Source organism: Heteronotia binoei, chromosome 1, assembly GCF_032191835.1.
Source record: "Heteronotia binoei isolate CCM8104 ecotype False Entrance Well chromosome 1, APGP_CSIRO_Hbin_v1, whole genome shotgun sequence".
Taxonomy (NCBI): Eukaryota; Metazoa; Chordata; class Lepidosauria; order Squamata; family Gekkonidae; genus Heteronotia; species Heteronotia binoei.
In genome coordinates this window covers 274,183,568-274,206,075 of record NC_083223.1, presented here as the reverse complement: position 1 = coordinate 274,206,075, position 22,508 = coordinate 274,183,568, and the positions used below count along the sequence as shown (strand labels likewise).

The following is a 22,508-nucleotide window of genomic DNA, read 5'->3' as shown; positions in this document are numbered from 1 at the left end:
TTGATACAATATTGGAACAGTTCTTTGTTTATTCCTACAGTTAAATCATTCAATAGAATGTATATTTACTGCTCTTTAGTATAAAGCTCTTTAAGATGCTCTTTAGTATAATTGTAAGACCGCTTCTTGGTTCTCTTGTTTATGAACTACTTTTTCTTGTTGTTGTTTTCTTAATTTGTGAATCAGATCCTCACGAAGGCTGCATTATTTGAGATGATAGAGTACAGCGTTCTTTATCGTAAATTGAAAATCTGTTAATAAAAATCTGTTTTAAAAAAGCATATTGGAGGCCCTCCAGTGGAGGCACTCTACAGAAAAAAAAGATATTGGATTTATAGCCTGCCCTCCACTCCAAAGAGTCTCAGAGCGGCTCACAATCTCCTTCGCCTTCCTCCGCCACAACAGACACCCTGTGAGGTAGATGAAGATATTGGATTTATATCCCGCCCTCCACTCCGAAGAGTCTCAGAGCAGCTCACAATCTCCTTTCCCTTCCTCCCCCACAACAGACACCCTGTGAGGTAGATGAAGATATTGGATTTATATCCCGCCCTCCACTCCGAAGAGTCTCAGAGCGGCTCACAATCTCCTTTCCCTTCCTCCCCCACAACGGACACCCTGTGAGGTAGATGAAGATATTGGATTTATATCCCGCCCTCCACTCCGAAGAGTCTCAGAGCGGCTCACAATCTCCTTTCCCTTCCTCCCCCACAACGGACACCCTGTGAGGTAGATGAAGATATTGGATTTATATCCCACCCTCCACTCCGAAGAGTCTCAGAGCGGCTCACAATATCCTTTCCCTTCCTTCCCCCCAACAGACACCCTGTGAGGTGGGTGGGGATGAGAGCGGTCTCACAGCAGCTGCCCTTTCAAGGACAACCTCTGCCAGAGCTATGGCTGACCCAAGGCCATGCTAGCAAGTGCAAGTGTAGGAGTGGGGAATCAAACCCGGTTCTCCCAGATAAGAGTCCGTACACTTAACCACTACACCAAATTGGCTCTCTATTAGAGCTATGGCTGACCCAAGGCCATGCTAGCAGCTGCAAGTGGAGGAGTGGGGAATCAAACCCGGTTCTCCCAGATAAGAGTCCGCACACTTAACCACTACACCAAACTGGCTCTCTATTAGAGCTGTGGCTGACCCAAGGCCATGCTAGCAGCTGCAAGTGGAGGAGTGGGGAATCAAACCCAGTTCTCCCAAATAAGAGTCCGCACACTTAACCACTACACCAAACTGGCTCCCCAGAAGGAAGGGAGGGGGTTAAATAGAGTGGCCTGGAGCCTTCAGGTCCCACCATAGTGGGACCTGGGTATGGTCGGACCCCAAACGGAAGCCAGCACTGCTCACAGGAATATCAGGAAGAATTTTTTTTTTAAAAAAAAATTGTGGGGGTGGGAGGGAGAGGGAGACAGTGATGAAGTGCAGCCACAACTAGGCTAAGGTTCTTCTAGTGGGACAATAATACCTGGTGTGTTGCTGCTGAGAGAGGAGAATCAGGTCCTTCACTCTCTGAGGTTCTCCCTGAGATCTTCAATTGGGGTGTGACTCTAGCTTGCCTCCTTGTGGTGCACCCCGGTAACGCCAAAGAGCTAGACCAGGGGTGGCCAAACTTGCTTAACGTCAGAGTCTCCCTGCCTTCCTGCCTGCTTGCCTCGAGGCTCTCAAAACATCTGACGTTCATTCTATGTGGCTCTTACGTTAAGCAAGTTTGGCCACCCCTGTTCTAGTCGACAAATGTGCTAAGCATATTATAGACCCAGATATCTTTTGAGTCGGACCAGCCAACCCTACCGTTTTGTGTTTTAATCCAGTCCACAATTCTGGCCCGATCTGCTACTTGATCATATTATTTCAATCTTCCTTTGTTTGTCTTATCTTGGAATATTCTGAAACTTCTGCCTGTGCCGCTCTCTCAATGACTTTTGTAACAAAAGGGTTTAATCTTAGCAGCACATGCATTGGACTCTGATAGGATTGCCTGGCCCAGTTCAAGAAATATCTGGGGACTTTGGGGGTGGAGCCAGGAGACATTGGGGGTGGAGCCAGGAGCAAGGTTGTGGCAAGCATCATTGAACTCCAAAGGGAGTTCTGGCCATCACAGTTAAAGGAACGGCACACCTTTTCAATGCCTTCCTTCCACAGGAATTAATGATGGATAAGGGCACCTTCTTTTGGGGCTCATAGAATTGGACCCTCTGGTCTAATCTTTTTTAAACTTAGGGGGTATTTTGGGGAGAGGAACTAGATGCTAGGACACTATATGTGCAGTTATGGAAGCAAGAAAAAGTACCAGAAAAATGGGATTGGATTGTAAAAGTTATGACATGGAGTGAGAGGGACAAATTAACAAGAACTTTAAGAGACTATGATTTAGAAGATTTTAAAAGGGAGTGGGAAAAATTTTGAAGTTATGTAGAAGACAAGTGTAAAGTAAAAGGACATTGGACAATTTTTGATAATGATTAAACTTTAGAAGAAAGAAGAATATTAATTTTAGTTCTTAGGAATTAAGGGTACCTTTTAATGTTAGTATTTTGAGTAAATAACACTGGCGGGAGTCAAGTAACAGGGGGAGGGGTGATTAGAAAGAAGCATATGGGATAGATGAAAAGAAGTTATTAATGGAAATTATTACCATACGTTATCAATAAAATTGTTTTAAACAAAAAAGACAGCCCACTAGTGCCCCAGATACCCACAGATCAATTTTCCACTATACCCTATGGGAATTGGTCTCCATAGGGAATAATGGAGTGCCTAACAGACATTCCCTTCCCTGACCCGCTTTCTGATGACCCTGAAGTGGGGGATAGGCTTCAAAACCAGGGGATTCCCTGCCTCCACCTGGAGATTGGCAAGTCTACCTCTCTGCCCCCTCCTTGAACTAGCCATACGGAAGCACTCCATCTATTTCAGCATCCTGTCTCACACAGTGGCCTCAACCAGTACCTCTGGAGGGCCAACAACAGGGCAGGGAGGCGGAGGCCTTCCCCTCATAAGAATATCAGAGGAACCCTTCTGGATAAGACCAAGAGTCCATCTTCTCCAGCATCCTGTCTCACACAGTGGCTAACCAGTTCCTCTGGAGGGCCAACAACAGAACCGAATAGCCGCTGAGGCAAACTTTAGGTTAGATATCAGCGATTTTTAAAGGAATGCCATCAGCGGATGTTTTGAGGACCCGGAACGAATCGCTATCATACTACTGCTCAGGACAACCAAGATAATGAGGGGGTGGGAGCTAGGGTTGCCAAGTCCAATTCAAGAAATATCTCGGGACTTTGGGGTGGAGTCAGGAGACTTTGGGGGTGGAGCCAGGAGACATTGGGGGCGGAGCCAAAAGCAAGGGTGTGACAAGCATTATCTCCTATGGACTCCTTCCATAGGAGATAATGAAGGCTAGGGGCACCTTCTTTTAGGGTTCATAGAATTGGACCCCCTGGTCCAATCTTTTTGAAACTTGGGAGGTATTTTGGGGAGAGGCACTAGATGCTATACTGAAAAGTTGGTGCCTCTATCTCAAAAAAACATCCCCCCCAGAGCCCCCGATACCCGCGAATCAATTCCCCATCATTCCCTATGGGAGGTGCATGATGGTTGTGGGGGCGGGGCTTCCCCCGCTGGCCAGCTGGCTGGGGGAGGGGGGAAGCCTGTAAAACCGGGGGATCCCCCTCTGGGACCTGGGGATTGGGAAGCCTAGTGGGAGCACATTTCCTGCGAGGAAAGTCTAAAGAGTCTGGGGCACTTCAGTTTAGAAAAGAGACAACTAAGGGGGACATAATAGCGGTTTATAAAATTTTGTACGGGGCAGAGAGAGTTGACAGAGAGAACTTCCCCCCCCTCCCTCTCCCAAATACTAGGACTCAAGGGCATTTAACGAAGCTGATGGTCAGTAGGTTCAGGACAGACAAAAGGAAATATTTGTTTACACAGAGAGTGATTAAAATGGGATTCGCTGCCACAGGATGCACTATTGGCCACACGAATAAACGGCTTTAGAAGCGGTCTAGATAGATTCATAGATGATGCATCTATCCGTGGCTACTAGCCGTGGTGACTAAAGGGAACCTCCACATTCAGAGACACTCAGCCTCTGAATCTCAGAGCCAGGAAGCAATATCAGAGGAAGGCCTTGGCCTCTCTGCCCTGTGGTTTGCCCTCCAGAGGCAGGAATGGATCTACATTTTTTTTGAGGCGTTGCAAAATTTTAAAAAATGGTGCCCCCTTGTGGACCCATTCTATCTTATGGGCCTTTAGAATAGAATGGACTCCATACCCAATTTGGTGCCTCCCCTCTGATGGCACCCAGGGCAAGTGTCCCCTTCGCCCCTACCTAGATCCGACCCTATCCTGAGGAGCTGGTTGGCCACTGTGTGAGGCAGGATGCTGGACTAGATGGACCCTCACTGGTCTGATCCAGCAGGGCTCTTATGATCTTCTTCTCAAGGGAAGGTCTTGGCCTCTCTGCCTTGCTGTTGGCCCTCTAGAGGAACTGAATGGCCACTGTGTGAAACAGGAGCCTGGCTGGATGGACCCTCACTGGTCTGCTCCAGTTGGTTCTTCTGATGTTCTTCTCAGGGGAAGGTCATGACCTCTCTGCCTTGTTGTTGGCCCTCCAGAGGAACTGGTTGGCCACTGGGTGAGACAGGAGGCTGGACTAGATGGACCTTCACTGGTCTGATCCAGCAGGGTTTTTCTGATGTTCTTCTCAGGGGAAGGTCATGCCCTCGCTGCCTTGTTGTTGGATAAAAGGAAGGGTGATTAACTTGTGGAATTCACTGCCACAGGAGGTAGTGGCAGCCACAAGCATAGCCACCTTCAAGAGAGGGTTAGATAAAAATATGGAGCAGCGGTCCATAAGTGTGTGTATATGAGTGTGTGTGTGTATATAAATATATATAATTTTTTGGGCCACTGTGTGACACAGAGTGTTGGACTAGATGGGCCACTGGCCTGATCTAACATGGCTTCTCTTATGTTCTTATGGCCCTCCAGAGGAACTGGTTGGCCACTGTGTGAGACAGGAGGCTGGACTAGATGGACCCTCACTGGTCTGATCCTGCAGGGCTCTTCTGATGTTCTTTTCAGGGGAAGGTCTTGGCTTCTATGTCCTGTTGTTGGCCCTCCAGAGGAACTGGTTAGCCACTGTGTGAGACAGGATGCTGAAATAGATGGACTACTGGTCTGATCCAGCAGAATTCTTCTTGTGTTCTGAACTACCATTCATGTTTTACAGTTTGGATTTGACCTTAAAGTCACCTTCCTTCTCTTTTTTTCCCCTTCTTTGAATTCTTGGTAAAGACTTTGGAAAGACTGCTTTGTGAAGCATTAGACTCCCTCCCTCCCTTTCTTTTTTTCCCCCCTTTGGTATGTATCAATTTTTTTATACCTATGAATATGCAGGCTAAAACACCAGCCTGCAGCCAGAGTTAAAGACTCACACCTGTGGGGATGTTTAAACCTTTATCCTGTGGCATGGGTCTTCTTTGGGTAGCACACATAATTGCAGCCCAGCAAATCAAGATTTGAAATGTGTGCAAAGCTTTCCTCAAGCTATCTATAGCAGGAGGTGGTTGAGAGTTGTGGGAAAACTCTTTCAGGGGAAGTGCTTCAGAATTACTTATCCTGCCAACTAGGAATGATGTTTGGTAACCACTGCTTTATTCATTGGAGCGGCTTTCCCTGACTTCAACCTACTCGCCTCCTGATATTATCTGCCATCCACACAGTATTTCATCTCTCTGCACTGCAAACGCAACCCGTTCCTTCTCTTTTTCTTCTCCTGCTCGGAGGACATTGGCTGCCCTTCTTTACAACTGAGAACTAGAGACAGAAAGAATATACACCAGAGACATCCAGAAAGGCAATTCTAATGCAATGAAAAGGTTTTAATCGGAGAGCGGAAAGTGGATTGCAAAAATGAGCTGCTGCTGGATTCAAACCAATTAACAGCACAGATAAAACGTTGATGGATTATTCTGTCGTCACGGTGTCCTGCCAGATGCGGGGGCGAACCATTGGGTTTTCATGAGCTTGCATGTAGAGTCCATTGGAGCAACAGCGATTAAAGGCAATATGGTGCGCACAAAGATTGGTAGAGTAGTAATTAGAGAAATGCTGAACTGTAACAAATAAGACTAACCATACAAATGCTTTAGTGTTCAGCATTTCTGGGGGAGGGGAAAGGAAAAAAAGTTCATCTGGAGATTCGTTGGGTCTACCATTTAACATCTCTCCGGGAGTCCACTTGGGCATTTAGCAAGGTCCGTCAATGCTGCTGCAGCTGTATCTTCGTTTCAGGGGGTAGCAGGGCTCGTAACAGATGCTGCCACGCCTGTTTCCGTATCCCCATCCATACTGACGACCGTAACCGTATTGTTGTGGGTAGTAACTCCGGCCGGACCCAAAACCACCATAGTAGGATTTGGGGTAGTAGCTACGGCCATAACCTCCATAACCGCCATAACTGCCATAACCACCGTAACCGCCATAACCGCCATAACTTCCATAACCGCCATAACAGCTCTGTGGGTAGTAGTTACGGCCATAAGATGGGTAATAGCCCATGCGCTGGCCGGAACCTCCGTAGCAGCTTCCGGTAGAGAAACTTCCGCGGCGGTATGGGTAGTAGCAGATGCGTTGGCCGGAACCTCCATAGCAGCTGCCGGAAGAGAAACTTCCACGGCGGCATGGGTCCCAGTAGCTTTGGGGTCTGCAGAAGCTCATGATGTTTAAGGTTGAGTTCGATCTGAAATGAAACAACACGGAAGAAATGTAAGGGGACTCTGGGCTCTGAAGCAGAAACTTTGCACGTCTAATGAAGTCACACCACTGATCAATTCACTATTGTTCTGTTTAGTCTCTGCAGGGATTTACCTTTTTTTAAATTTTTTAACCATTTTATCAATTTCAAATGTATAATTGGGGAAGGGGGAAGGGAGAAAGGAAAGGAAAATATGCTAGTACATTTCTGCAGTGCACATATACAGAGAATATATCAGCCAAAGTAAATGACAAAGAAAAACAATAACTGTAAGTCACAGATAAATCATATTGCCAATCTCTCGCTGTCTGTCTGTCTGTCTCTCTATCTATAAATCAGTCAAAGTATTCAACTTTTTAGTACTAATAAAACAAATAGTGAACAGAATTTATGCCTGTTTTGGATAAAGTCTTTTGGATAAAGTCTTTATCTTTCAAAATCTGTTTATTTAGACACCATCTACTTCTTTTTGGAATTTCATTCGATTTTAAGGCTAATGGACTGTGATCTGAGGTAACTCTTGGCTGGATTTCAATTTCATCTAATGTCTTCATCAAACCAAGAGACATCCAACACATATCTATTCCCGACCATGATTGTTGTCTAGTGGAATAGAAGGTAAAATCTTTTGAAACTGGGAACCTTGTCCTCCATGCATCCATCACATTCAGTTCATCAGCTAATTTGAAAAAGATATTGACCTTCAAGTCCCTGCTAGCCAGACCTCCAGCATTTCATAGGCTGAAATCACTCTTCAGCAAATCAGCCAAAACGAACCTTATTTTACTGCATGGACAACAGCCAAAGGGGCCATTCTTACACTTTGCTGAAGGCCCTGAGCTGCCTGGTTTGTGCTAAATCGGTCGAGCTAGTTTAGATTTATCAAATAATTTAAGAATACCTAGTAGTGTGCCTCACAGTTACTCCATTTGTCATAGACTGGTTGAATATTCAGCACCTTCAGCAGTATTTAATAGGTAGATAATATCTGGATATATGGGGAAGATGGAAGGGAAACAGCGTACTCACTTTTTGTGGTTCTTAAGATGCTTATTTCTAATATTATTACTGTTATTATTTGGTTTTTTGCAGTTTGCCTTTCGGGGTGATTCACACAACATAAGTCAAGAGCAATCAACAGGATGGGACATCCAATGAATAGTAGAAGAGGGTTTGAAATCCAATGTTCCCTAAGCTATGGAATCTTGCGAGCTGAAATTCTACTTTGTGAGTTACCAGCATTAAAGTTGTGAGCTACCAGCTAAAGTTGTGAGCTATTGCGTAAATTAGTGTGCTCTGGAGTCATCCTTCCTGAGCTAAGACAAAAATGTGTGAGCTGGAGGCTAAAAACCTGTGAGCTAGCTCACACTAACTCAGCTTAGAGGGAACAGTGGTTTGAACTACAGAAATCTGAAGACTTCCAGAAATTTCAACCAATGTTCCTTCTAAGCTGAGTTAGCATGAGCTCTCTCTCTCTCTCGGCTTGGCTTCGCGAACGAAGATTTAAGAAGGGTGCAATAGTCCACGTTTGCTGCAGGCTCGCTGGTGGCTGACGAGACCAATGTGGGACAGGCAGGTCCGGCCACAGCGGCTGCAGGGAAAAGTCTGATTTAGGGTTGGTCCTGTAGCAGTGCGATTCTGTGAGCTAGCATGAGCTAGCTCACAGATTTTTAGCCTCCAGCTCACACCTTTTTGTCTTAGCTCAGGAAGGATGACCTCCGAGTACAGTAATTGATGCAGGAGCTCACCACTTTAATGCCAGGAGCTCACAAAGTACAATTTTTGCTCACAAGATTCTGCAGTTTAGATGGAACATTAACCAGCTGAAAGACAGGACTTTTTTTTTATATAGCAAAAGTCCCTCAGGAACTCATATGCATATTAGGTCATGCCTCCTGACACCAAGCCAGTTGGAACGCCGTTTCTGTGCGTTCCGGATCAAAAAAAGAAAAGAAGAAGAAGAAGCCCTGCTGAAATGATGTAGAAACTACCTAGTCTGGAGCATTCTCACGATGATAGGCAGCAACACAGTAGAGAAGGATGCAGTCCCTTTACCAATGCCACTTCCTGACCATTTTGTTACAGTGGGGAAGGACGGTGGCTCAGTGGTAGAGCATCTGCTTGGTAAGTAGAAGGTCCCAGGTTCAATCCCCACCATCTCCAACTAAAAAGGGTCCAGGCAATTAGGCGTGAAAAACCTCAGCTTGAGACCCTGGAGAGCCACTGCCAGTTAGGGGAGGGACGGTGGCTCAGTGGTAGAGCATCTGCTTGGGAAGCAGAAGGTTCCAGGTTCAATCCCCACCATCTCCAACTAAAAAGGGTCCAGGCAATTAGTCGTGAAAAACCTCCGCTTGAGACCCTGGAGAGCTGCTGCCAGTCTGAGTAGACAAGACTTGAGTTTGTTTGACCGAGGGTCTGATTCAGTAAAAGGCAGCTTCATAGGTTCATATATATGTTCATACCTAAAGTCCCGGGTACCTGTGCAAAAGCCCTCTTGAATAATTCTGTTTTTGCATAGTTTGCAGAAAGCCAGCAGAGCGGGACCCTCCCAAAACCTCATCGGGGGGGGGGGGGCGTTCCATAAAGTGGAGGCCACAAAGGAGAATGCGCAGAATGCCCCAACATGCAAAATCTGGACTCAATTGAAACTCAATCTACTACCTTCTCCTCCAGGTGTTCTGGGTGACCCCTGTGCGGCACACCAATTTTTATTCTAGGATCAACTCACTTTTTTATGCCACGCCGATATGAATTGTACCCATTCTTGAGCCTAACTACAGTCCCCTCGTGCGCTTCTACCTTAGACAAAGACGCCCTACTGACTTCGATAGTCCAGAAAGTTTAGAGCAGGGGTGGCCGAACATGCTTCATGTAAGAACCACACAGAATAAATGTCAGATGTTTGAGAGCCACAAGACATGGACACCAGATAGTTGAGAGTCACAAGACAGGAAGGCAGGCAGAAAAAAAAAGATGGGAGGACGGAAGGAGAGGTGGAAAGAAAGCAACTTTAACTTTCAATGCATTCTCCAAGCTGCCAGCTGGCTTGACTCGGAGAAGTGATTTAAAGAGAGAAATGCCTTTTCCAAGCCTTTTCCAACTGGTTGGTGGGAGCGTCAAGAGCCACACAGTACGTGTGAAAGAGCGACATGCGACTCCCGGGCCACAGTTTGGCCACCCCTGGTTTAGAGCTTTAAAGCCTAACCCAGAACATATTTACGCAGATATTATCAATAACCCCTCTCAGTTTACTTCTCAAGTCAACACAGCCCTTTCAAGATTCTAAATGGAATGAATATTTCAAAGTTTAAAGTTGTAAGGAAGGAGTGAATATCGACTTTGGGGATTGTAACTTGGTCACCCAAGGTTACAAAGTTAAACATAAGAACATGAAAGAAGCCATGTTGGATCAGGTCAATGGACCATCAAGTCCAACACACTGTGTCACACAGTGGCCAAAAAACAGGTGCCATCAGGAGGTCCACCAGTGGAGCCAGGACACTAGAAACCCTCCCATTGCTACCCCCCAAAGCACCAAGAATGCAGAGCATCACTTTCCCCAGACAGTGTTCCATCTATACCTTGTGGCTAATAACCACCGAGGGACTTCTGCTCCAGATGTCTATCCAATCCTTTCTTGAAGCTGTCCCTACGTCCCTAAGCAGGAGGAATTCATTCTAAGATTTGCAGTCAATATTCTCATGAAATGAGAGACAGAAAGACAGAGACAGAGAAAGAGAGTGGTAAATGACAGGAAAACAGAGAGACAGAGGGAAAGCAGGAAGCATTTTGAGGAAAGGAAGACATTAAGACCACATACTAAAATATATATATAGTCGAAGAAGCACGTAAAGATGTGCTAATGCAAGTGGATCAGAATGGAACTTACTGGCTTTCTGAAGAAAGGATCTCAGGTGAGTTCGCTGGATGGTGGACTGACGATGGACTGCCCTTTTATACTCTCCTAGGAACAGTCTTTTGGTTATGACCCATTTGTTTGTGCAACATCTTATAATCCTAATTATCTACCCATACATGCAACGCTCACTCACACAGATGCAACGTCTTAATTGCATTAATTGGTATTCCTCCCATTTCTGGGGTTATTAGACTATCAAAAACAACTCAGCAACTAAAACCCGCCAACACCTTCCTGTTCTTTTCCGTATTAACAAACTTGTGCATGAGTTTAACACCTGCTTCAGGATGGCCATTAGTACATTTTTGACTTGTCATTCAACATGTTGGAATAAGCAGATCACTTGGGAAGATTTAAAAATTCCAAATTGGTCACCTCTGGCCTTCTACTGATCATGCCCCCCTCCCAATTGTGATTATAAGAAGAGCTCTGCTGAGTGATCCATCTAGTCCATCATCCTAGCTCATACAGTGGTCAATTAGTTCCTCTGGTGGGCAAACAACAGGGTATAGTGGCCAAAGCCTTCCCGAGAAGAACATAAGAAGGGTTTCTAGTGTCCTGGCCCCACTGATGCACCTCCTGATGGCACCTGGTTTTTATCTCCTTCAGGTGGTCCACATGTTTCCAGACTGGGCCATTTCAAGTTGTGGAAGGCAGCACAAATGACTTCTTTTTTTACACAGGGGGAAATCATCCTCTATGTAAAATATTAGGATCAAAACATGAAGCTGCCTCATACTAACTCAGACCATTAGTCCGTCATAATCAGTATTGTCTACTCAGACTAACAGCAGGTCTCCAGAGGTCTTTCTCATCACCTGCTACCTTATCCTTTTGACTGGAATTGCTGGGGATTGAACCTGGGACCTTCTGTATGCCTAGCAGATGCTCTACCATTGAACCACAGCTCGTTGGGTCAAGGAACCAATGATGGGAACCATGATAACTGAAGTGACTTTCCATATACAAAGACATAAAACTTCTGGAGCAGTGAAACTCCTCAGGGCTGTTAAATCACTGCTGGAATGCAGCAAAGCCAATCAGCTTCCATGGCATGCCCTCTTCGTTTGGCCCGTCCGGGCAACTTGTTGGCCACTGTGTGAAATGATATGATGGAGTACTTGGAGTGTTTCTTAGATATGTATGCACGCTTTTGTCTTTCTGTTCTAATGCTAGTTAGCTATATGTAGGAAGGTGTCCCCCCCGCCACAACGTGACCCCTATCTGAAGCCTGAAGTGGTATGGCCCAGATGGCCCCTAGATCACAATTAGATCTTAGTTAGAGCCGGGCTGTTTCAAATCAATGCAGATATGAACTTGTCAAGAGACAGTGAGATAAGGGAAATCTGAGGTAGGAACGGGCACTTGAAAAAGGAATTGGGGCGTCCGGTTAAGATGGTATCAGAATAACAACTCCCTGGAGAAGCTCTCATTGATTTTATTTAGCAGCCACTCCCTGATATCTAGTCTGCTCAAATGACAGAAACAAGTCTTAGATAAAGCTTAACAGTGGAGTGATTTAATAGCTCTGAGGAGTTTCCCTTTTGGCTTAATTAGCCCCAAAGCATCCAATATATGTTGAGAAGATTTTACTAAAAAAAAAAATCTATGAGTCAGTCTAAACAACCATAACACATCAGAGAAGATAAAAGGACTTGGATGCTTTGGTTAAAAAGCCCACAGAACTGGGGGAAAAGAAGAGGAATTTGAGGGGCATAAAGAATGAGGAGGAACTCAGAGATTAAGGGGACAGTGGCTCAGTGGTAGAGCATCTGCTTGGTAAGCAGAAGGTCCCAGGTTGAATCCCCGGCATCTCCAACTAAAAAGGGTCCAGGAAATTAGGCATGAAAAACCTCATATTGAGACCCTGGAGAGCTGCTGCCAGGCTGAGTAGACAATACTGACTTTGATGGACTGAGGGTCTGATTTAGTAGAAGGCAGCTTCATATGTTCAAGTAGTTTCATTTAGATAACAACCCTCCAATGAAAGAATTTATAAACCATTTTTCCAGTTTTCTTACTCCTAACAAATACAAGACCCTGGACCCTGACATTAAGCCAACCACCCAATTATCCATCTACCTTCACCTCTTTAAAGGTAAAACTAATAAAGGAGATCCAAGCAGGCAGCCGTGTTGGTCGATGCCTATTTTTGTTCTACTGATAAAGAAGAATAGATTAGCAGACTCACAGTCACCTTGATCATCTTCCTCAGAGATGGAAGACAACATCTCTGAGAAAGGGTGTTAGGAGGAAGACCCACTAAGAGATCTTCTGCTTCAGTCTAGAGGAGAGCACTGACTCCTTACTGGTGAAATAGTTGTGGCCAGGCATTGTTTTGGGCAGGAGCTGATAGCAGCCGAGCTCCGGAACCTCTCAATTTTACTGTACTCGCAACAAATAAAGTTTGGTGGAAAGCAATGTTAAAACTGAAGGAATAAGATGAGAACAAACAGAAATGGAAAAAGCTCTGCTTGGAGATAATGAAAAATTAATTTCGAAAATCAAAGTAATGCACATTGGGGCCAAGAATCCCAGCTACAAATACAAGTTGATGGGGTGTGAACTGGCAGAGACTGACCAAGAGAGAGATCTTGGGGTCGTGGTAGATAACTCACTGAAAATGTCAAAGACAGTGTGCGTTTGCAATAAAAAAGGCCAACGCCATGCTGGGAATTATTAGGAAGGGAATTGAAAACAAATCAGCCAGTATCATAATGCCCCTGTATAAATCGATGGTGCTGTCTCATTTGGAGTACTGTGTGCAGTTCTGGTTGCTGCACCTCAAAAAGGATATTATAGCATTGGAGAAAGTCCAGAGAAGGGCAAATAGAATGATTAAAGGGCAGGAGCACTTTCCCTATGAAGAAAGGTTGAAACGCTTGGGACTCTTTAGCTTGGAGAAACGTCAACTGTGGGGTGACATGATAGAGGTTTACAAGATAATGCATGGGATGGAGAAAGTAGAGAAAGAAGTACTTTTCTCCCTTTCTCACAATACAAGAACTCGTGGGCATTTGATGAAATTGCTGAGCAGGCAGGTTAAAACGGATAAAAGGAAGTACTTCTTCACCCAAAGGGTGATTAACATGTGGAATTCACTGCCACAGGAGGTGGTGGCGGCCACAAGTATAGCCACCTTCAAGAGGGGTTTAGATAAAAATATGGAGCACAGGTCCATCAGTGGCTATTAGCCACAGTGTGTGTGTATATATAAAATTTTTTGCCACTGTGTGACACAGAGTGTTGGACTGGATGGGCCATTGGCCTGATCCAACATGGCTTCTCTTATGTTCTTATGTTCTTATAAGTTACTTTTAAAGTGGTCTACGGAAGATGAAGTAGTGAAATCTCAAATGATTAAGTGGGCAATTAATGTAAATAAAGAAATACAGATGGACACATGGGAATATTTGTGGAAGAACTCTATGAAACTCTTAACATGTCAGATTATTAAAGAAAATTGTTTTAAGATGATGTACAGATGGTATTTGACTCCTAAAAAGTTGGGATTGCAAATGGAAAAATTTCCAAAAGAAGATAGAACTTTAATCTGGTACTTGCTCTCAGCTGCTAGGACATTGTATGCGTAGTTGTGGAAGCAAGAAAAAATACCAGAGAAATGGAATTGGATTGTAAAAGTTATGACATGGAGTGAAATGGAGAAGTTAACAAGAACCTTAAGAGACTATGATTTAGAAGTATTTAAGATGTAGTGGGAAAAGTTCAGAAAATACATAGTAAAAGAGTGGAAAATAAAAGGACATTGGACAATTTTTGGTTATTAATTAAGGGTACCTTTAATATTAAGATTTTAAGTTTATAACACCAGCGGGGATCTAGTAATGGGGGGAGAGGTGGGTAGAAAGTAATATATGGGATAGATAAAAAAGTAATTATTAATGATGTAAATAATTGAAATTTATTACCATATGTTACTAATAAAATTGTTTGAAACAAAAAAAAATACCGTGCTCTTTCTTTTTTACCTCCTCCCAGATACTTGCTTCTGGGCTCCGTTGTTCAAACCCCTCTGTGAGAGTTTTGCTGAACTCTCGGCAAACTTTCTAAAATTTCCACACACACACCCACCAAAAATGGGAAAATAACCAAAATATATACAGCAGACAGATGGAAATCTTCATCGTGCCATTGCAGCCACATAGGACAAAGTAATTGAAAAAGTGTGATGGGAGTAAGCTTTTATTAAGACAGTTATAATTCAATAAGCTTTTTAAGGTAGATGCTGAGCTGATAGAATTTAGTAAACCTTCCAGTGATGTCAGGGGTGGGTAGCGTATGCAAATGAATTATGAGTTGGGAGGAACGGTGGCTCAGTAGTAGAGCATCTGCTTGGTAAGCAGAAGGTCCCAGGTTCAATCCCTGGCATCTCCAACTAAAAAGGTTCAGGCAAGTAGGCGTGAAAAACCTCAGCTTGAGACTCTGGAGAGACACAGGGAGGGGCTGTGGCTCAGTGGTAGAGCATCTGCTTGGTAAGCAGAAGGTCCCAGGTTCAATCCCTGGCATCTCCAAAAAAGGCCCAGGCAAATAGGTGTGAAAACCTCAGCTTGAGACCCTGGAGAGCCACTGCCAGTCTGAGTAGACAATACTGACTTTGATGGACCCAGGGTCTGATTCAGTAGAAAGCAGCTTCATATGTTCATATATGTTCATATACAAATGAGCTGTGCTAATGAGCTCCAGCACCTCTTTTTCTACAAAACGACCCCTGGTTTTGGCTGTTTTTCAGCAACCGAATAGCATTGCTGATAAACTCAACCAGCTCCGGCAAAAACTATAACATCTTTAGGGTTTGTAGAATCTTTCGGGCTCAAGTGCCGTGTTCTACTGGAGAAAGTTTTTCTTCCAGACGTTTCGTTCTCAGCTGCGGAGAACATCCTCAGTGGCGTTGCAGCCGGAGCAGGCGCTCTGACCTTCTTGGCTGTTGTGCATTGAGCAGTGACTCCAAAGGGAGTTCTGGCCATCACATTTAAAGGGACGGCACACCTTTTCAATGCCTTCCTTCCATAGGAAATAATGGACAGGGGCACCTTCTTTTGGGGCTCATAGAATTGGACCCCCTGGTCCAATCTTTTCAAAACGTGGGGGGTATTTTGGGGAGAGGCACTAGATGCTATACTGAAAATTTGGTGCCTCTACCCCAAAAAACAGCCTCCTGCGAGAGCCCCAGATGCCCGAGGATCAATTCTCCATGATTTTGTATGGGAATAAATCTCCTTAGGGAATAATAGAGTTCCCAGCAGACATTTCCCTCCCCTCCCCCCACTTTCTGACGACCCTGAAGCGGGGGGAGGGCCTCCAAACCGGGGGATCCCCTGCCCCCACCTGGGGATTGGCAACTCTAGATAAATAAAAGAACAATTCTCTAGTCCCTGAGTCAACTTCTGCCTGTAGAAATTTATCGTGTTGACCTTGAGAGAGTTGAAAGACTTCCAAAAATGCCTCCTGGGAGACATTTCATCAGTCAACAATGTTCCATCAGTCAACAACTCTTTCAATGTTTTTGAAAATGGGGACGTTTTTTATCTTTCTTTGAAATCTTTACAGCTAGAGCCTTCATAGCTGAAACTGTTCAGACATTAATTCCATGGACTACAAGCAGGTAACCTCCCACTTCTGCCCTTGAATCTGGAGCCCTTCCTAAGGCAATTGGGAATGATCCAAGCCTACTCCTACTGCATATCAACTCCAGCAAGATCAAGGTGCCAAATCTTACGGAACAGCTGTTTTGGTAATAGTTTTATTGCATGCGGCCATTGGCCATTACAATATAAAATTACGGCATACAAATTTACATTTTAAAAGCATACTTAAAAAGCAAATCAGATTAGAAAAGTACACTTCTAATAGAACAGGTGTATATCCGGCAAACCCCCTGAGAATATCTCTTTTTGGAGAATAAGCAAAGCTTTCTTCTAAATCAGAGAAACTGAAGATCTCACTGAGGTTCCTTCATGCTTCAGCCAAGCCTCTTAATTTAACATAAGAACATAATTGAAGCCATGTTGGATCAGGCCAGTGGCCCATCCAGTCCAAGACTCTGTATCACACATAAGAGAAGCCATGTTGGATCAGGCCAGTGGCCCATCCAGTCCAACACTCTGTGTCACACATAAGAACATAGGAGAAGCCATGTTGGATCAGGCCAATGGCCCATCCAGTCCAACACTCTGTGTCACACAGTAGCCACAAAAAAACAAAAACACCCCAGTGTCATCAGGAGGTCCACCAGTGGGACTAGAAGCCCTCCCACTGTGCCTCCTCCAAGCACCAAGAATACAGAGCATCACTGCCCCAGACAGAGAGTTCCAACAATACACTGTGGCTAATAGCCACTGATGGACCTCTGCTCCATATGTTTATCCAATCCCCTCTTGAAGCTGGCTGTGCTTGTAGCCGCCACCACCTCCTGTTGCAGTGAATTCCATGTGTTAATCACCCTTTGGGTGAAGAAGGACTTCCTTTTATCTGTTCTAACCAAACTGCTCAGCAATTTCATTGAATGCCCATGAGTTCTTGTACTGTGAGAAAGGGAGAAAAGAACTTCTTTCTCTACCTTCTCTCTCCCATGCATAATCTTGTAAACCTCTATCATGTCACCCCGCAGCTGACATTTCTCCAAGCTAAAGAGCCCGAAGCGTTTTAATCTTTCATCATAGGGAAAGTTTTCCAACCCTTTAATCATTCTAGTTGCCCTTATCTGTGCTTTCTTAATGCTATAATATCTTTTTTGAGGTGCGGTGACCAGAATTTATTTCTCCCTGTGAGATGACCATCCAACGATAAGCCAAAGACATGAGACTATAGTGCTGATTTCTCATCCCCTATCCCCAGCATTGATAACAGTTTGCAGCTCTCTCTTATGACCTTGATCAATATCCGTCTCTACTCTGTCAAAGTTGCTATCTCCCATTTTACCAATGTTGATGTAAAGAAGGGAACAAAAGATTGGCAGAAGAACATCTCAAGTAAAGACCAAGAAGCCCTCACACTTAATATACAAAATAAAGACCAAAGCATCTCTATGAAAGACCTAGAGAGCCAGTTTGGTGCAGTGATTAAGTGTGCAGACTCTTATATGGGAGAACCGGGTTTGATTCCCCTCTCCTCCACCTGTACCTGCTGGAATGGCCTTGGGTTAGCCATAGCTCTCACGAGAGTTGTCCTTGAAAGGGTAGCTGCTGTGAGAGCCCTCTCAGCCCCACCCACCTCACAGTGTGTCTGTTGTGGGGGGAGAAGATAAAGGAGAAGGTAAGCTGCTCTGTGTCTCTGATTCAGAGAGAAGCGCGGGGTATAAATCTGCAGCCTTCTTCTTCTTCTTTGAAAGGATCTCACTGTGGAGACAGGAAGATAGATCATAAAAAGGTACTCAACCTCCCCTGTTGTTATTATGACAGGAGCTCAAGGAGATATTAGAGAGGTTCTCTGCAAAATGTCAGGAAGATCTCGAACACGATTCAACAGCTCTATCATGGTGATCCATCTGAGGAAACATGCCAAGAACTGGATTCTTAGAAGGGTTGAGTGAGCATAAAATAATATGCCTAATCTATCGTCTAACTGCATTCATGGCTAACTCCATCCCAGTTTTCTCACTTTCTCACTTTTCCTACAGGAAAAGACACATTTTTTTAAAAAAAAAATGAAGAGCCTTGATAATTCCACGAGGCCAAGCTGTTGCTATATACTGTACTTCAATACACCTGTATCTTTTTCCCTGGGCCAATTCTGCTTCTACTTAATCATTATAAATTCACTTTGGATATTTTTTAATGGATGTATACTTTGAATGTTTGGGGATTATTTAGGACTACTGATTGACTGCAGGACATATGAAGAAATAAACACTTCAGAGTGCCTTTAGTAATTTTGGGTTGTGATACCTTGTGTGTGTTTTCTTAGCTCATTCCTCATTCAAAACACACCTCCTGCTACACTTCCACGTTCCAGTTGCACTCCACAGACAGCCTTCTTCTAAGGATACCATCTTCTGTGATGGTTCTTCTGACAACAATTAAATTAGAGGCTTTCTCTGTGGTGTGTCCATTCCACTATAATGACCTGCAGGAGATGGTGTGGTGGGAGCCTTTGGGTGGTCAACCCTTGGTTGGGAAATTCCCCCCGGAAAGGAAAGGGTTTAAACTGAGGAGGGAATTCACTGGGTTATATGTCACCCTCCAAACCAGCCATTTTCTCCAGGGGACCTGATCTCTATTATCTGGATATCATTGTTAATATGGGCAGGGCTTCCCCTCCATTCTGGGGGAATGTGGTGAAATGGAGTTCCAGAACCTGTTTGTAGAAACAAAATTCTCAAAAAAATGTTTAAAAGTTCATGTTTCTCTTTAAGAACATAAGAGAAGCCATGTTGGATCAGGCCAGTGGCCCATCCAACACTCTGTGTCACGCAGTGGCAAAAAAACAAACAAACCAGGTGCCATCAGGAGGTCCATCAGTGGGGCCACGACACTAGAAGTCCTCACACTATTGTCCCTCCCAAGCACCAAGAATACAGAGCATCACTGCCCCAGACAGAGAGTCCCATCAATACCCTGTAGCTAATTGGCCTGGTCCAACATGGTTTCTCTTATGTTGTTATGTCTGAGGCAGTGATGCTCTGTATTCTTGGTGCTTGTGGGGTGGGGAAACAGTGGGAGGGCTTCTAGTGTCCTGGCCCCACTGGTGGACCTCCTGATGGCACTTGGGGTTTTTTTGGCCACTGTGTGACACAGAATGTTGGACTGGATGGGCTATTGGCCTGATCCAACATGGCTTCTCTTATGCTTAATAGCCACTGATGCACCTCTGCTCCAGATGTTTATCCAATCCCCTCTTGAAGCTGGCTATGCTTGTAGCCCCCATCATTTCCTTCTTGAGAGTTACAGCACCTCTTTCACCCCCCAAAAAATAAAATAAATAAATCCTGAATACAGGAGAGATCCAGGCCCATTTGGAGACTGGAAACCAAGCACCTTCCCTTGTTGCATTCAGGAAGTTGTGTGTTTTGGTTGCAGTTTAACCGTATGTGTGAATTGTTAATCATATTTTAATTTTAAAAAAACAACAAAATACTTTATTTTAACAACGTTACATGTGTACAGGCATTTTACATACCCCAGTTTGGTGTAGTGGTTAAATGTGTGGACTCTTATCTGGGAGAACCGGGTTTGATTCCCCACTCCTCCACTTGCAGCCGCTGGAATGGCCTTGGGTCAGCCATAGCTCTGGCAGAGGTTGTCCTTGAAAGGACAGCTGCTGTGAGAGCCCTCTCCAGCCCCACCTACCTCACAGGGTGTCTGTTGTGGGGGAGGAAGGGAAAGGAGATTGTGAGCTGCTCTGAGACTCTTTGGAGTGGAGGGCGGGATATAAATCCAATATCTTCTTCTTCTTCTTCAGTTTAAAACATAAACAGCTCTGGTATGCCATTATGAGCTCGATGAGTCACAAAAACACTGAAGCTATGCCAACCGAAAGGAGTCTCAATAGAAGAGCAATGAATATGTTGAAAATGAAGCCACGTCTGATAACTTAGATATGAAGGGAGGGGATCCATTTCAGACATATACTGCAATACTAGTGCCCAAGTTAGAACACATTTAGAATAGATTGCAGTTGACTGAGCTTGAGCTTGGTATAGGGCAGAGGTGTCAAACATGTGGCCCGAAGGCCGAATCAGGCCCCCGGGGGGCTCCTATCAGTCCCCTGAGCAACTGGCTGTCATCTGCTTCCTTCTCCCTCTCTCTAGCTTTGTTCTGCATCTCTGCTTGCTTTGGAAGGCTTGCTCAATTACGCAGGAGCTACAGAGCGAAACCTCTACTTTCTCCATTGGACTGAGGCTCCTCCCCCTCCTGGTCCCCTGGGGAAGGAAGGAAAAGCCAGAGCTTCCTTTGCCCAGTTCCCTGGATCCCATGGCAGAAATACAAAGAAAGCACCTTTGAGACCAACAAGTGCTAATGTTTTAAGCATGTTTTATTTTATTTTAACAAATCTTTAATTGTGTTTGTCTGTGTCCTTTATAAAGTTTATATCTCTGCTACATAATCTTGAATAGGTACACACGTGGCCCAGATTTGGCCCTCATAACAAATGAGTTTGACATCCCTAGTATAGGGTGTTGGAGACATTACTCATAATGAACTGATCCCATATTTTATTGTACCAGGTGGAAAAAGGCAGGGATGTAGGCGATTTCCAGAGTGCCGCAATCACCATTCTAGCATCAGCGAGGAGGTGAGTTCTTTGTGTGTCATCCTAATTCGAGGAATCCCAGAGATCTAAGAGCATCAGATCTGGTTTGGCAGGAAATAATCTTGCCAATATGAGCCATAAATTCTCCCAAAATTACTGTATTACTGTCCTGCCCACAACGATAATAACTACCGACTGCGTTTTTTTCCCCAAGACAGCGGCTTGGAATTCGTTTGATTCAGCCTTTTTGAGGTGTCATACCATCTGGGAGTGAGTTTGAAGACTTTAATTTGAATATTAAACACCTTTGATGTATTTGCTGGGGAGTTCCAAAAGTAGGTCATCCTGCAATAACGTTTGTTATTTAGAAGAAGAAGATGGCAGATATATACCCCGCGTTTCTCTCTTACCGATTTCGCACACAGCTTACCATGCAGCATCCGTCGGATTTCCCACTATCTGCACCGGAGTTACAGGAAGTGTTGCGGCTTTCGCATAGCAAACGTAAACCGCTAAAATCCAGTTTATGTTTGCTACGCAAAAGCTGCGGCACTTCCTGTAACTCTGGTGCAGATAGTGGGAAATCTGACGGGCACTGCGTCGAGAACAGGAACGTGACCGCGGGGTAAGCTGCGTGCGAAATCGAGACTCAGAGAGGCTTACAATTTCCTATATCTTCTCCCCCCACAACAGACACCCTGTGAGGTGGGTGGGGCTGAGAGGGCCCTCACAGCAGCTGCCCCTTCAAGGACAACATCTGTGAGAGCTACGGCTGACCCAAGAGCATTCCAGCAGCTGCAAGTGGAGGAGTGGGGAATCAAACCCGGTTCTCCCATATAAGAGTCCAAGCACTTAACCACTACACCAAACTGGCTATTTAAGGATGGTCTTATTGTCAGTCACCAATATGATCTGATGAAGTTTAGAGAGCAGTCCTTTTTGAGGAATCAGAATAAGCTGCAAGAAGTTGTTCAGCCTCAGGCATTGGCCTCGTAAATGTTAAGAAGATAAGGGAAGCCATGTTGGATCAGGCCAGTGGCCCATCCAGTCCAACACTCTGTGTCACACAGTGGCCAAAAAACCCATGTGCCATCAGGAGGTCCACCAGTGGGGCTAAAAGCCCCCCCACTGTGACCCCCCAAGTATCAAGAATACAGAGCATCACTGCCCCAGACAGAGAGCTTCAACAATACGCTGTGGCTAATAGCCACTGATGGACCTCTGCTCCATATGCTTATCCAATCCCCTCTTGAAGCTGGCTGTGCTTGTAGCCACCACAAACTCCTGCGGCAGTGAATTCCACATTTTATCAGTTCTAACCTCACTGCTCAGCAATTTATTGAAAGTCAGTCTTGAAAACATTGTAGTAATTGTATCAGTGCCCAAAGTTCAGGCAATAAGAAGGAAGAGCATGAGCTTCTAATGCAGGCAGGGAACATTACAGATTTATTAGGCATTACAGAGGCCTAAGAACATAAGAGAAGCCATGTTGGATCAGGCCTATGGCCCATCCAGTCCAACACTCTGTGTCACATAAGAACATAAGAGAAGCCATGTTGGATCAGTCCAACACTCTGTGTCACACAGTAGCAAAAAAAGACTTGGTGGGATGA

At 44.7% G+C, this 22,508-nt stretch overlaps 1 protein-coding gene and 1 non-coding gene across 2 annotated transcripts in view; one reads left to right on the top strand and one right to left on the bottom strand.

The window, feature by feature from the left end:
- LOC132584125 (prisilkin-39-like) overlaps positions 1–6,781 on the bottom strand; it is a 56,111-nt gene extending 49,330 nt beyond the window's left edge. Inside the window, exons 1-2 of the mRNA XM_060255962.1 lie at positions 6,655–6,781; positions 6,463–6,585 (exon numbers count right to left, since the gene is read on the bottom strand). Coding sequence (XP_060111945.1) covers positions 6,463–6,585; positions 6,655–6,730 — 199 coding nt within the window. The 5' untranslated portion in view covers positions 6,731–6,781. The remainder of the gene's footprint in view (positions 1–6,462; positions 6,586–6,654) is intronic.
- An 8,365-nt stretch (positions 6,782–15,146) lies between these two features.
- On the top strand, positions 15,147–15,218 carry TRNAT-GGU (transfer RNA threonine (anticodon GGU)). The gene has a single exon. It is a non-coding gene; the product is annotated as a tRNA-Thr (tRNA).
- Positions 15,219–22,508: the final 7,290 nt, after the last annotated feature.